General features: G+C 55.2%; 1 protein-coding gene across 1 annotated transcript; it reads right to left on the bottom strand.

Moving 5' to 3' along the window:
- Window positions 1-384: 384 nt before the first annotated feature.
- Window positions 385-15,574, bottom strand: IFITM10 (interferon induced transmembrane protein 10). Its single transcript, XM_065937097.1, has 4 exons — window positions 14,984-15,574; window positions 14,668-14,826; window positions 13,717-14,169; window positions 385-1,003 (listed from the first exon to the last, which is right to left on the bottom strand). The coding sequence occupies exons 1-4, from the start codon at window positions 15,572-15,574 to the stop codon at window positions 854-856; spliced, it is 1,353 nt and encodes a 450-aa protein (XP_065793169.1). The 3' UTR covers window positions 385-853.
- Window positions 15,575-15,863: the final 289 nt, after the last annotated feature.

Genomic DNA, 15,863 nt, shown 5'->3' with positions numbered 1-15,863 from the left:
CTGGCACTGATGTTAACCCCGAAACGGCATCCTGAGGCCCGCGTCCCCCCAGTGACCAGCTCTGGGAAACTGGAAGGCAGCATCGGCCGCTCCGGGGACGGGACGGCGCGTGAGCGGAGGACGCCGTCCGGCTGCCGGTGCCCGAGAGGGGCTGGGCGTGGCCAGGGCGCGGCAGCCACTGCCTGTGCTCCCGCCTGGTGGTGGGCAGCCGTGCCCGCCCGCTTCCCGCCTCTCCAAGGAGGCAGCCGCCAAAGCCCCCAGTCCCATCCCGCAGAGCAGGCGGGAGAGAAGTCAGCTGGATGCGGCCCTCGGGACCCCCAGGCAGGGCCTCAGTGGGCTTCCCGACGCCTCCGAACCCCACCTGCCGGGAGACGGGGCCACAGCTGGGCAGGTGCTTTATTGGAGGTTCACAGATACACGAGCTCCGAGCAGGGTCACAGCTTGGAGGAGGCGGGCCGAGGGGGGAGTGAGCCCCAGATGCTGGCGGGCCCCCGCCCCACCTTGGGAGGCTCCCATTCCAGCCCTTCTTGCGGGCTGTCAGGTCTGAGGGGCCCCGGGAGCCCGGGCGGGGGCACAGGCAGGGAGGGGGCAGCCACTCAAAGCTGGGGTGCAGCGGCACAAGAAGAGACCCAGGGCCCCCAGGAACGGGCGGGGGGCCAGGAGGCAGAGAGGCCGGGCTGCTCCAAGCTCGGCGCCGCCTTGACGGACCGAGCTTCCGACGGTCTCACTGCCTGGCTCACAGCTTCGGGGGGGCCCAGGGGGCACGCCCGGCCCTGCCCCGACCGCGGGGCGTCCGGCGTCGTGCCGGCCGCGTCTCAGGGCTGCGTGTCCCGCCGGCATGCCCGCCGGGGCCTCAGTAGTCGGTGAGTGGGTACCGCAGGAAGATGAAGACCAAGATGATGCAGGAGGCGGCCAGCGCGGAGCTCGTGATGTTGAAGAGCCGTGCCGTCTTGGCGTCCTCCACCGCCCCGTTCAGGTCATTGAGGAGCTTCTTGTCCCGGACCTGAAGCCAGAAGGAGCAGTAAGAGCAGCAGCCAGGGCCGAGAGTGGACACACGGGCCAGGCGGGAGGGCGTGAGGGCAGAGGGCCCAGGAGACGGTGGCCCTGAGCCCGGGTCAGTTCCCGATTCCCGACCACTGCATGGGGCTACTGCCCAAGGATGTCCTTGCTGGGTGGAAACGTGCCCTGGACTTTGGGGGCGGGGCGGGGGAGGCTTAGGGGCATCAGATCTGAAACTTACTCTCAGTTTATGAAACAAATAACCTGTATTTTTCCAGTCCCAAAGAATGCTCAAACTACCACACAATTGCACTCATCTCACACGCTAGTAAACTAATGCTCAAAATTCTCCAAGCCAGGCTTCAGCAATAGGTGAACCGTGAACTTCCAGATGTTTAAGCTGGTTTTAGAAAAGGCAGAGGAACCAGAGATGAAATTGCCAACATCTGCTGGATCATCGGAAAAGCAAGTGTTCCAGAAAAACATCTATTTCTGCTTTATTGACTATGCCAAAGCCTGTGATTGTGTGGATCACAATAAACTGTGGAAAATTCTGAAAGAGATGGGAAAGCAGACCACCTGACATGCCTCCTGAGAAACCTGTATGTAGGTCAGGAAGCAACAGTTAGTACTGGACATGGGACAACAGACTGGTTCCAAATAGGAAAAGGAGTACGTCAAGGCTGTATATTGTCACCCTGCTTATTTAACTTACACGCAAAGTACATCATGAGAAACGCTGGGCTGGAAGAAGCACAAGCTGGAATCAAGATTGCTGGGGGAAATATCAATAACCTCAGATATGCAGATGACACCACCCTTATGGCAGAAAGTGAAGAAGAACTGAAGAGCCTATTGATGAAAGTGAAAGAGGAGAGTCAAAAAGTTGGCTTAAAGCTTAACATTCAGAAAACTAAGATCATGGCATTTGGTCCCATCACTTCATGGGAAATAGATGGGGAAACAGTGGAAACAGTGGCTGACTTTATTGTTTTGGGCTCCAAAATCACTGCAGATGGTGATTGCAGCTATGAAATTAAAAGACGCTTACACCTTGGAAGGAAAGTTATGGCCAACCTAGACAGCATATTAAAAAGCAAAGACATTACTTTGCCAACAAAGGTCCATCTAGTCAAGGCTATGGTTTTTCCAGTGGTCATGTATGGATGTGAGAGTTGGGCTGTGAGGAAAGCTGAGTGCTGAAGAATTGGTGCTTTTGAACTATGGTGTTGGAGAAGACTCTTGAGAGTCCCTTGGACTGCAAGGAGATCCAACCAGTCCATCCTAAAGGAGATCAGTCCTGGGTGTTCATTGGAAGGACTGATGCTGAAGCTGAAACTCAGTACTTTGGCCACCTCATGCGAAGAGCTGACTCATTGGAAAAGACCCTGATGCTGGGAGGGATTAGGGGCAGGAGGAGGAGGGGATGATAGAGGATGAGATGGCTGGATGGCATCACCGACTCCATGGACATGAGTTTGAGTAAGCTCCGTGAGTTGGTGATGGACAGGGAGGCCTGGCGTGCTGCGATTCATGGGGGTCGCAAAGAGTTGGACACGACTGAGCAACTGAACTGAACCAGTGGTAAAGAATCCGTCTGCCAGTGCAGGAGACATCAAGAGACATGGCTTAATCCCTGGGTCAGAAAGACCCCCTGGAGGAGGGCATGGCATCCGCTGTAGTATTCTTGCCTGGAGAACCCCATGAACAGAGGAGGACTGAACCCCTCGAGGGCTGTAGTTCATGGGGTTGCAAAGAGTCGGACACGACTGAGTGAGCGCACACGCAGAAGAGGTGAATATGGTAAACTCTAAACCTCTGGGGGTCTGGGTGAAGGGTGTGCAGGAGTTTCTGTATCTCCTTTCTGGCAACTTTTATGTAAACCTAAAACTATTTAGGGGACTTCCCTGGTGGTCCAGTGGCCAGGACTCTACACTCCCAAAGCAGAGGCCCGGGCTGGATCCCTGGCCAGGGAGCGGGATCCCACAACCAAGAGTTCACACGCTGCAACGAAGGCCCAGCACAGCCAAATAAATACGTCAACAAAATAAATATTAAGAACATAAAACTATTTAAAATAACACGGATTGTTAATGCTGTTTTACGTACTTGAAAGTTGCTAAGAGGGTAGAAATTCAGTTTTCTTACTACCAAAAAAAAAAAAAAACCAAACCCCACCAAAAGGTAATTATGAGAGGTGATGGAGTGCTAACTAACCCTGTTGTAGAAGTCACTTCATGCTACACACACGTCAGATCATCACGTACATCTTAAGTGTATTCAGTGTCACAGTCGACTATGTGTCAACAGCACTGGGAAAATGAAAGAGGAAGCTGGCCTCAGAGGACGTTCTGTGACTGGGTGATGGCCATCACAAGTGTGTCCTAACTTGACTGGTTCCACCTCATTTAAAGTTAGCTGGGATTGCCTGAGAACACACAGCACGGGTGGACAAGAGGCAGCCCCAGGGGTCTCTGAGACGGGCTATTAAAGTGAAGGGGGCCCTTCCCTGGTGATCCAGGGGTTGAGAATCTGCCTTCCAATGCAGGGGACATGGGTTAGATCTCTGGTCAGGGAACTAAGACCACATGCATGAGGCAACTCAGCTCGCACACTGCAACAAGAGAAGCCCCCGTGTGATGCAAACAAGACCCAGCACAGTCACACACATGCCCGGGTGAGAGGAGTGGCCTGGAGTCCAGTGAGTCCTGGGGAGCCGGCCGGCAGCAGCGGACCTGTTGCCAAGATCCTCTGGCTGGGAAGAAGTGTCCCTGGGGAGGTGCACCAGGCCGGGTCTTAGGAGTCCCCTTTCCTCCCACCTTCTCCTTCCATCGAGCCCAGAGAGGTGCAGGTCTGAGCATACTGCAAGCAGAGTCTGGGAGGAGGAAGAAAGGGAGGGAGGAGAGAGACAAGAGAGGCAAGAAGAGAAAGTCTTTGCATCAGTAGATTGGTGGATGGGTGGATGGATGGATGAATGGGTGGATGGATGGATGTGTGGGTGGGTGGATAGATGGATGGGTGGATAGATGGATGGGTGGATAGATGAGTGGATGGGTGAATGGATGGAAGGATGGGTGGGTGGATGGATAGATGTATGAGTGGATGGGTGAATAGATGGATGGGTACATAGATGGATGGGTGAGTGGATGGATGGGTGGATGGATGGGTGGATGGATGGGTGGACGGGTGAATGGATGGATGGGTGGATAGATGGATGGGTGGATGGATAGATGGATGGGTGGATGGATGGATGGGTGGGTGGATGGATAGATGGATGGGTGAGTGTATGGACAAAAGGCAGGGGCCTGGGTTAGGCAGATAGATGGCACTGATGTCTGGCTGCCTGGAGGGTGGGTTACCCAGAAGGATGGGAGGAGGGATGGCGAGCTAACACAGGGAGACATAGATGAGCAGGAGGGTAGGAGCGTGGAGGGGTGGATGGACTTCCTGTGGACACTAAGGAAAGAACCCACAGAGCAGGGATGTTTGGGTAAAGCCCAGGGGAACGTGGAGACGCAGTCATATGCTCACCTGCAGGGAAAACAGGTGTTTAAAGATAAACGTCCCCGGTGCAGATGCACCGAGGTCAGAGACAACCAGAGGCCAGTGTGCGGAGGGCAGAACCCAGAGGGGAGGGGAGCTTCACAGGCACTGTGTGGGGCTTCACTGGCACTTTCTAGCAGAAAAATGGCAGGCTCTGGCATTTTTACTCTGGTAATTCTGGATGCTGTGTGGAGAACAGACTGCAGGGGCAGAGGCTGGACAGAAGCAGAAAAAAGGCTCACTTAACAGCCCAGGTGAGTGGTCAGGTGGGTCGTGTCGGGTCAACAGACATGAAGGTGGTAAGAACTGACCTTTTTCTGGATCTATTTTGAAGATACAGCTGACAGTATTTACTGGGATCAGATGTGCAGTGTGATAAAAAAAGAAAGGAATTTGAGATGATTGCAAGGCTTTTTGATCTACTGAAATAAGGGGGTTGTAGGACACTCCAGGAGGAGAACGTTTGTGAGTGATTCAGTAGTTTGATTTTTGATGTGAAGCTAGAAATGTCTTCTAGACATAGAGCTGGATATTTTGAGCAGGTAGGTTTTGTAGAGCCTAGTTCAGGGGTGAGGTCCAGGGCAGAGATACAAATTGGAGGAGCATCAACATAAAGATGCTACTTAAAGCTATGAGACTGGACGAGAGCACCAAGGGATGAGGGCTGACGTCGGGAAAAGGAGGGCCAAGGACCATGCCTGGGAGCACCCCATTAGGAGATCTGGGAAGCAGGAGCAGTCAGGAGGGGAGGCTGAGACGAGCAGGCGAGAATAGCAGAAGGAACAGGGCTTCCCTGGTGGCCCAGTGGTTAAGAATCTGCCTTCCGACGCAGGGAACATGGGTTCGATCCCTGGTCGGGGAATTAAGACCTGTGGACACTAAGGAAAGAACCCACAGAGCAGGGATGTTTGGGTGCTGAGGGGCAACTAAGCCTGTGCTGCAAATAGAGGAGCCCGTGAGCTGCAGGGAAGACCCAGAGTAGCCGCCACCCCCCCAAAAAAAACAGATCAGAAGAAAGCCAAAGAGAAGGGAAGGATGGCGGTGGGGGAAATGGCTGAACAGAGGAGGAATAAACATGGAGGAACGTAATGGATAAACGGATGTGTGGCCTGGGGGCAGAGAGGTCGTTGGGTGATGTTGGCTGCATGAGGGAAAGAGAAGGAAGGCCCTTCAGCAAGTGAACAGACTGATGGATGAGTAGGTGGGCCAGACAACTGAAGCAAGGAAATGAGAAAAACAGGAGGATGAGCAGGTGGATAAATGGATGGGCAGCTTTTTGATGAGTGTGTGTATTACTGGGGTGATAGACTGAGAGTGTGTGAAGGGAAGCGGGGGAAGATGAGTGGATGGGTGCGTAGATGAATTGACACCAGCGCAAGAGCTGCCTACCTGGGTGGATGTGCTGAGTAATTGGGAGAAAGGAGTAGAGGGAAGAAAGGGAGGGTGAATACACAAACGGATGAAGGAGCAACTTAATTTAGAGGTGACTGAACAGGAAGCGTGAATAAATGAAAGGAAGACACAGAAATGTACCGATGGTTGGCAGATGACTGGCTGGGGTGTGAGTCGGTAGATACAAGGTCAAGAGGAGAAAAAAGTCGAGAGAGAAGGAGGATTGATGAGTCCAAGTTTTAATGAATGAATGATTAGCTGTATTGATAGAAGGGGTGGCTAGATAGAGAGAAAGGGTGGAGAAGAGCAGAAAGGAAGGCTGTGTAGTTGGATGAGTGAATGAGTAAATGAGAGATGAAAGATGGATAGAAAGTGTGGTGAAATAGGAAGAGATGAGTGAATGAACAGGCACGAGGTGATGGCTAGACGGGACCTCCCTGGTACAGTGGTGCCAGTGCGAGGGGTTCGGGTTCAACCCCTGGTCAGGGAACTAGGATCCTGCTGCCACAGAGCATGGCCAAAACATGTTTTAAAAAATAAATAAATAAAAGCGAAAGTAAACACGTGGGACCTGATTAAACTTAACAGCTTTTGCACAGCGAGGGAAACTAAAAACAAGGTGAAAAGACAACCCTCAGAATGGGAGAAAATAATAGCAAATGAAACAACTGACAAAGGATTAATTTTCAACATATACGAGCAGCTTATAAAACTCAATATCAGAAAAACAAACCACCCAATCAAAAAGTGGGAAAAAGACCTAAACAGACATCTCTCCAAAGAAGACATACAGATGGCTAACAAACACATAAAAAGATGCTCAACATTGCTCATTATTCAGTTCAGTTCAGTCGCTCAGTCGTGTCCGACTCTTTGCGACCCCATGAGTTGCAGCACGCCAGGCCTCCCTGTCCATCACCAACTCACGGAGCTTACTCAAACTCATGTCCATCGAGTCGGTGATGCCATCCAGCCATCTCATCCTCTGTCGTCCCCTTCTCCTCCTGCCCCCAATCCCTCCCAGCATCAGGGTCTTTTCCAATGAGTCAACTCTTTGCATGAGGTGGCCAAAGTATTGGAGTTTCAGCTTCGGTATCACTCCTTCCAATGAACACCCAGGACTGATCTCCTTTAGGATGGACTAGTTGGATCTCCTTACAGTCCAAGGGACTCTCAAGACTCTTCTCCAACATCACAGTTCAAAGGCATCAATTTTTCGGCGCTCAGCTTTCTTCACAATCCAACTCCCACATCCAGACATGACCACTGGAAAAACCATAGCCTTGACTAGACGGACCTTTGTTGGCAAAGTAATATCTCTGGTTTTTAATATGCTATCTAGGTTGGTCATAACTTTCCTTCCAAGGAGTAAGCGTCTTTTAATTTCATGGCTGCAATCACCATCTGCAGTGATTTTGGAGCCCCCCAAAATAAAGTCAGCCACTGTTTCCCTATCTATTTCCCATGAAGTGATGGGACCAGATGGCATGATCTTAGTTTTCTGAATGTTGAGCTTTAAGCCAACTTTTTGACTCTCTTCTTTCACTTTCATCAAGAGGCTCTTTAGTTCCTCTTCACTTTCTGCCATAAGGGTGGTGTATCTGCATATGACCATTATATCTACTACTGTGGGCAGGAATCCCTTAGAAGAAGTGGAGTAGCCATCATGGTCAACAAAAGAGTCCGAAATGCAGTACTTGGATGCAATCTCAGAAATGACAGAATGGTCTCTGTTCATTTCCAAGGCAAACCATTCAATATCACGGTAATCCAAGCCTATGCTCCAACCAGTAACGCTGAAGAAGCTGAAGTTGAATGGTTCTATGAAGACCTACAAGACCTTTTAAACTAACACCCAAAAAAGATGTCCTTTTCATTATAGGGGACTAGAATGCAAAAGTAGGAAGTCAAGAAACACCTGGAGTAACAGGCAAATTTGGCCTTGGAGTACGAAATGAAGCAGGGCAAAGGCTAATAGAGTTTTGCCAAGAGAATGCACTGGTCATAGCAAACACCCTCTTCCAACAACACAAGAGAAGACTCTACACATGGACATCACCAGATGGTTGACTCCGAAATCAGATTGATTATATTTTTTGCAGCCAAAGATGGAGAAGCTCTATACAGTCAGCAAAAACAAGACCAGGAGCTGACTGTGGCTCAGATCATGAACTCCTTATTGCCAAATTCAGACTTAAACTGAAGAAAGTAGGGAAAATCACTAGACCATTTAGGTACAACCTAAATGAAATCCCTTATGATTATATAGTGGAAGTGAGAAATAGATTTAAGGGACTGGATCTGATAGACAGAATGCTTGATGAACTACAGATGGAGGTTCATGACATTGTACAGGAGACAGGGATCAAGACCATCCCCATGGAAAACAAATGCAAAAAAGCAAAATGGCTGTCTGAGGAGGCCTTACAAATAGCTGTGAAAAGAAGAGAAGCAAAAAGCAAAGGAGAAAAGGAAAGATATTCCCATTTGAATGCAGAGTTCCAAAGAACAGCAAGGAGAGATAAGAAAGCCTTCCTCAGTGATCAGTGCAAAGAACTAGAGGAAAACAACAGCGAAATGCAAATCAAAACCACAATGAGACATCACCTCACACCAAAGTGGCCGTCATCAAAGTCTATAAACAACAAATGCTGGAGAGCGTGTAGAGAAAGGGGATGCTCTGGCACTGCTGGTGGGAATGTAAGTTGATACAGCCACTGTGGAAGATGGTATGGAGATTCCTTAAAAAACTAGGAATAAAACCACCATATGATCTAGCAATCCCACTCCTAGGCATATACCCTGTGGAAACCAAAACTGAAAAAGACACGTGTATCCCATTGTTCATTGCAGCACTGTTTACAATAGCTAGAACATGGAAGCAACTTAGATGTCCATAGACAGATGAATGGATAAAGAAGTTGTGGTACATATACACCATGGAATATTACTCAGACATAAAAAGGAACTCATTTGAGTCAGTTCTGATGAGGTGGATGAACCTAGAGCCTACTATACAGAATGAAGTAAGTCAGAAAGAGAAAGATAAATACTGTATTCTAATGCATATATACGGAATCTAGAAAAACGGTACTGACGAATTCATTTGCAGGGCAGCAACAGAGAAACAGACATAGAGAATAGACTTATGGACATGGGGAGAGGGGAGGAGAGGGTGAGATGTAGGGAAAGAGTGACATGGAGACTTACATCACCATGTGTAAAATAGACAGCCTACGGGAATTCCCTGTTTCACTCAGGAAACTCAGATGGGCTCTGTACCAACCTAGAGGGGCGGGGTGGGGAGGGAGATGGGAGGGAGGTTCAGAAGGGAGGGGGTATATGCATACCTATGGCTGATTCATGCTGAGGTTTGACAGAAAAACAACAAAATTCTGTAAAGCAATTATCCTTCAATTAAAAAACAAATTAGTTTAAAAAAAAAGGGTGATGACTACAGAAAGAAAAGTGTAATGAGTCAAAGGGTCCAAGAAAGGAACTTGATGGTGACCTCAGGGAAGTTACCTTGTACCTCTGTGCCCCCATTTCCTCATCTGGAGTTAACTGCACCAATCTCATAGGGTTTTGCTACCTTTAAATAAAATATTACATTTAATTAAAGAATGAGACATGCTTAGAAGGGTGCCTGGAATATATAAGCTCAATGAATAACTATTGCTGTTTGGTGGTTATCAGTATTTGCTGTCTTTTTGTTACTGGATGGATGAGGTTGGGGGATAAACAGCAGGAGGAAAGAAAGAAAGAAATGCCAGAAGGAACAGGAGTTTAATAAGGAAGTGGAGGAGTGAATCTAGGGATGGTTGGCAGCATGGAAGAGAAATTCTGGAAGGAAGGGAGATGAATATATGAATTTATAGAGAGAAAACGGACGGGTAGAGAGGTGGAAACACGAGTGCATGCGTTGGTGGGTGGACGAGGTGAGTGAGGGTCTTTTTCTCGCAGACCTGTCCCTTCTGCAGCCTCCTTCCCCGTCTATAAATGGCACCTCTGTTCTCTCAATACATCAGATGAGTATCCTTTGAGCTCCCTGGCGGCTCAGAGGTAAAGAATCTGCTTGCAATGCAGGAGACACAGGTTCCATCCCTAGGTCGGGAAGATCCCCTGGAGCAGGAAACGGCACCCCACTCCAGTATTCTTGCCTGGGAAACCCCGTGGACAGAGGAGCCTCGTGGGCTGCAGTCCGTGGGGTCGCAGAGAGTCGGACACGGCTGAGCAACTCAACAGCAGCAGTCTTTGGCGCTTCTCTCTTTCCTCTCACCTCATGTCCAATCCACCAGGACCGTCTACTGACTTTCCCTTCAAAATACAGGACCCGCTTCCACTCTCTGCTCCCACCCTCTGAACCAAGACTTGACTGAGGCAACAGCCTTTGATCGGGTCCCAGCTCCCCAACACCTTAAGTCCTTATGGGCTATCTTCCCCGGTAATAAGGACAATCATTTTTAACACAAGCCACATAATATTGACTCTTCGTTTATAATTCATCAAAGATTTCACTCAAAGCGAAACAAAATCCAACGGGGGCAGACACAGTGCATGTGGCCTGGCCCCATACACCCCCCCGGGCCCAGCTCCAAGGCTCACCCCCATGACCTGGCTTCGCCTCGGGGCTTTTGCAATACCCAGTGCGTTTTCCTGGCATCTGCTTTCCCGGATGCATTTATGGCTACCGCATGAATTCATTCAGGTTTATACGCAGATATCATCTCATCAAAGAGGCCTTCCTTGCTCACTGTGTATAAACCAGCACCCCATGTGTCCTCGATGATGTTTCATTTGTTCTTCATAGCTGGCATCACTACCTGACTCACATAAGCCTAGGTTTTATCACTGTCTGACTCCCGATCAGGAGGTAAGCTCTCCTGGACAGGGACCATGTGTTGCTTGTCACTTACTAGGCACTAAGCATTATTTATTACTCATGGGACAAATGGATGGAGAGTGAAAGGATGCTGAAGTGTCTGAATGAACTAATGAGTGGGTGATTGACTAGAAGAGTTTAATGAATGGATATGGCTATATACAGGTCAGGGAGGGAAGGGGCGGAAGAAGGTGATAGGTACGATAATCAGGGTGTGGGCAAATGAATAAACACACAGATGCAGGGAAACTGGGAGATGAAGGTGTCAAGAGGAGATGGGGGAGAAGAAAAGAGATGAAATGCATCCATGAAGGTGTGTGGGCAACCTAGACAGAAAGAGCTGATGGATGGACCGGGTGGTTGTGGGGTCGGGGGAAGAGCTGAAGAAAGTGTGTTAGACAGTGTGGATGGAGGAGTTAATGGGAGGCTAGAGGCAGGTGTGGGGTGAGCAAATGTATAGGAGAAAAGAGAAGAGGAGAAAGCGAAGGTGAGAGTGGGTCGTGCGGGGCCCTGAGTGCTAGGAGGAGGGGCCAGACTCCTCCCAACCAAGAAGTGGGGCTGGGGGTCGTCGTGAGCTGCTCAAGCAGAAGAGCAGATGGCGCAGACGGAGCGGCTCCTGTCTGGCCACCCCTGCCCCCCGCCACAGCACAGGCCGTGACCCCAGGCTCCCGTCTGTCCTGACCGCGCCTGGGGCGGGGGCCGTGGGACAGACGGGGCAGTGGGGACTCGGCAGGCCATCCTGCCCCAGGCGCTCCCGGGACGCTGTTTTGTTTGGCCGCGTTCTGCGAGTGGAGAAGGGGACGGGCTCTGTGACGCGGGATCAGCGCTCGGAGGGACCCAGGAGTCCAGCCAAGGCCTCCTGACCCCAGGGCCGTGAGGTGCCCTTGCTAGTGCCCGTGACTGGCTGCAAACAACGTCTGGAGCGGCAGGCCAGGAGACGTGCAGCTGGACGGACAGATGGCCGAACTCCCGGTGCGGGAGCCCGGGCCAGCAGGTCCGCCCTCCCCTCTGCCGGGGACAGGGGGCTTGCCTTGCTGGCTGCCCGTGCCCCCCACCCAGGAAGCCCCACGCCCCTCTGCCCTGAGAGCCCCCAGGGAAGACGTGGGGGAGCGCCCGGCTGGAGGCGCTGTGGGGCCCCTCCTGCCTCTCAGAAGCACCATCTCCCACCCCCACCCCAGCGCGGAGCCTTGCATTCAGTCCAGAAACCTGTGACCTACCTACAACCCGCGGCAGATGGGCCTGCCCAGGGCCCGCCGGCGCCCACAGGAGCCTCACAGCCGTGCCCGGGTCCACGGGCTGCTGGCGGGACTGGCAGAGGGCCCCGGAGGCAGAGCTGAGGCTGGGGGCGCTTCCCCCGGATTCCCTGGGCCCCCCTTCCCTTTGCTGCCTCTGCAGCACACGAGCACACTCACACACACACAGTTGTACACACGTGCATAGACACACTCACACATCCACACATAGTTACAGGCACATGCCCGCTGATACCTATATGCACACATACACAGAACACACAATTACACACACTTGCACACTCACACCCTCATTCAAACACACATGCACTCTCATGCCTGCACAGCTCAGGCATACACACACACACACGCTCACACCTATATGCATGCATGCACTCTTGCACACACACTCATGCCCTCGCACACACTCGCACGTAACCACATGCACACACACTCACGGGACACAGTTCCTGTCTGATGGAGCCCAGGGCTGGATACACTAGCCTGGAGATGAGCAGTAGGGGTGATGGAGGCCCTGAGGATGAGTCAGGAGGCAGGAAGGCCAGGTGGCCAGGCTGTGTGACGCTGGGGCAGGGGCGGGTGGGGGTGCTCCATGCTCAGAGCAGCAAGAAGAGCTGTCTCAGCCTCCATCCCCCTGGTGCCAGCCCGCACCCCGCCATGGTCCCTCTCCCCACCCCCGCCTCAGGCAGCTGCAATCAGGGAAATGCGCCCGGCCCCGGACACTCAAATCTGGGCCCAAGAAAAGGGATGACCTGGCGAGACGAGAGCCCAGCCCTTGGGGAGGCCGGAGGAGAGAGGGAGGCCCGGGTGTACCCCCGCCCCTCCGCGGGTTGGGCTCCAGCAGCCCCAGGCTCTTGGGTCCTGACACACCCGCAGGGATCTCCGGACCCCAAGTGTGAGTCGACCACAGCTCCCTCCCCCGTCCTGGGCCTTTTCTCTCCACTGCACCCTCGAGGGTGGGAGCGGGGGACGGGGGTATCCTGTCTGCTCCGCTCCGGCCAGCTCCCATCACAGCAGTGAGGGAGGGCCTTCTGAGTCGTGCACACCCAGAGTGTGGGGTCGGGCTGCATGGGACACACTCAGGTCTCCCTGCCCCGGCCTCCCTGCCCCACTCCCCCAGGATGGGTCACTGGAAACCGTGTGAGGGGCAGCTCCCCGTGACGGTCACAGCCCCCTCGAGTGCCTGCCTGGCCTCAGGCTCCCCGTGCACGGCTGGGACAAGGTCTCCAGCAGTGACGTCAGCCCTCCTCCTGTCGACAGGGGAAGGAGTCCAAGCTCTCTGCACCTCCACGCTGGCTCCATCCCAATGCCCAGGGGCAGCTGCGGCCAGGCCTAATTCCCAGGTCCCCACCCAGGGGACAGGACACTGAGGTCCCCACCTCAGAGGCCAAACTGGCCATGCAGAGACCCTCGCCCCGAGGACGCTGAGCCCTGCCAGGACACCCTGGAAGGCTCCCTGGCTCAGGGCGGGATGGGCAGGCCCTCTGCTGTCCTGAGCTACCTGGCCGACCTCTGCGTCTCCCTAGGTCCCCCACTCTCTCCGCTACACCTGCTGCACCCACGGGCTTCTCTGTGAGGGAGGGGGGACAGCACCACCCCCCGGCTCTCCAGACCCCCCCAGGCCCCTCCTCCATCCTTCCGGCTCACCTTGAGGGAGTAGGCCAGGGCGATGAAGCCCAGGCAGCAGAAGTTGAGGTAGACGAAGTTGAAGATGGACCACAGGTAGTAGTCATTCACCTCCGTGGTGTCTGGGTAGACTTCGATGACGGTTGTGGGGTTCGTCATGGTCTTCTTCTCCGCCAGGTGCTTGCAGGTCGGGGGGGCGCCGGCAGCCCGCACGCTGTCTGTCTTGCTGCTCTTGGACTCCATGGGGAACAGAGTGGGCGCCATGGGGGGCGAGGCCGAGGGCTCGGGGGCCGGGGCCGCCGGAGCCTGCAGAGCTGGGGGCTTGGACACGCAGGCGAAGCAGCCCTTGGGCGAACCTGCTGGGGGCCTTGGGATCCAGAAGGCCCCGTCCAGGGGGACTCGGGCTTCCTGGGCGCCGTCCGTGGTGCTGGCCGGGGCTCCCAGCGGGGCTGGGCACTGGCCGGGGCCCTGGGCCTGCAGGGAGGGGGAGATGGAGGGTGAGCTGGGCCCACCTTGGCCCCTACAGACTCCCCCTGCAGTCTCACAAACAGCTCCGGGGGCTGGAAATCCCACAGGGGCAGCCGACTGCTGGCCAGCCACCTGCCTTCCCCACCCCCACCCATGCCAAAGCCCTCCAGGCAGCCTTGGCAGGGACGGCCACCACTTCGCCGTCTGCACACAAACATTCACCCACTGACACACAGCAGCACCCCCACACCCCGCAGCACCCCGACCGACAGGCTCTTGCAGTAAACACAGCAAGCAGCACCCAGACACGGCGCACATACAGGGACGCACGCCCACAATGACACGGCCTCCGCCAGGCTCTGCCCGGCACCTGCACGCTGGCACACGCTGACACTTGGGCCACAAACGCCAGCACCACCGCCCGGCTCTCCAGACACCAGCACACCCCGTGCGCTCGGAGAGGCCGCCAGGTAAACAAGCCCGCACTGTGACCCTCACACACACCGCGCCACCGGCCCGAGACAGTCGCAGAAGGATGAACCCGCCGCCCGCGGGGCTCCGAACTCCCGCGCATCGCCCCGGCTCCGGACCCGGCCCGGAGCGGCGCTGGGACCCCAAGCGCGCGCACTCGCCGGGTGCCAGGAGCAGACGCACAGCGACACTCTGCGAAACGAGCCCTCTCAGACCACGCGCCCCCGCCCCGCGCCGCCCCGGGGGTCGGGCAGCCGGGGCCCCGCCGCGCCCGCCCCCGCCCGGCCCCCGCGGCCCCCAGCCCGGCCCAGGTCTGCCGCAGCCGCCGGGAAGGCGCGCGCTCACCTACTGGCGACTGCTTGGCGGCCGGGCCCGACCCTGCGCTCGCTGCGCGCGTCCTTCCGCCGTCCCGCCGGTGGCTGGCTGTCCCGCCGCTCCGCGTCCCGGCGGCCAGACCTCGGCGCGGGGAGCGCGCGGGGCGGCGCGGGGAGGGGCACGGACTGGCAGCGCCGCTCCTCAGCCGCCTGCGCGCCCTCCGCAGCGCCAGGACCGGCCGGCGGCTGCAGCCCAAGCCTGACTCACGGTGGCGGCTGGCGCAGCCACCTCCCCGCCTCCTCCCGCCGGTGGGGTGGGCGCTGGGGGCGCCGGCCGAAGCGGCGACCCTCGCGGGCGGGCAGAGCTGGGCAGGGATGGGCTGTCCCGCAGCGCCCAGCCCCGGTGCCCGCGCCACCCGACTGCGTCTCCCGAACCCCACCCCGCTCCCTGCCTCCTCCCTCTGGCTGAGCCCCCAGCACCTCGCTGAGCTCCCCACCTGCCTCCCCGGGGAGAGCCCCTTCCCCTCTGTGCTGCCCCTTCTCTGCCCGTGAGTTTCCTGCTCCACCGGCTCTCTCTGCCTCTCAGCCTTTGCCCCCACACACCTAGTCCCAGGCCCGGTGGGCATCTGGGCCTCCCCAAGCCCTCTGCCCAGAGAGCCCAGGGGCCCCCAGCCTGTCCTCACCAAGTCAGCCCTCACGTCTAGCCAGACTCCTGTCTGCACGCCTGTCCCCACAGGACCCCGCTCCTATCCAAGCCCCCACCAGGGCCCTAGTTCCTCCTGAGTCTCGGGCCCCTCCCGGGCCTGGGGCCCCCAACTGCAGTCCTTCCCTGAGCAGGGTGCCCCCCACCAGGCCACCACCTGACCCGGGCCGGGACTCCGTCCTCCCTGAGCCCACCCCCACAGAGTTCCTGCC

This window comes from Muntiacus reevesi, chromosome 5 (assembly GCF_963930625.1).
Source record: "Muntiacus reevesi chromosome 5, mMunRee1.1, whole genome shotgun sequence".
Classification (NCBI taxonomy): domain Eukaryota; kingdom Metazoa; phylum Chordata; class Mammalia; order Artiodactyla; family Cervidae; genus Muntiacus; species Muntiacus reevesi.
The sequence above is the reverse complement of the archived record's forward strand: the minus strand, read 5'-3'. Positions and strand labels throughout refer to the sequence as shown.

Excerpts from the sequence above, each read along its gene's own strand:
- IFITM10 (XM_065937097.1), bottom strand. The coding sequence starts at position 15,574 with ATGCCCACCGGGCCTGGGACTAGGTGTGTGGGGGCAAAGGCTGAGAGG. Across the intron at positions 14,827-14,983 it reads CGGCCGCCAAGCAGTCGCCA|AGTGTCGCTGTGCGTCTGCT; the intron begins GTAGGTGAGCGC and ends CTCGTTTCGCAG. Across the intron at positions 1,004-13,716 it reads CCCTGGCCTACTCCCTCAAG|GTCCGGGACAAGAAGCTCCT; the intron begins GTGAGCCGGAAG and ends TTCTGGCTTCAG.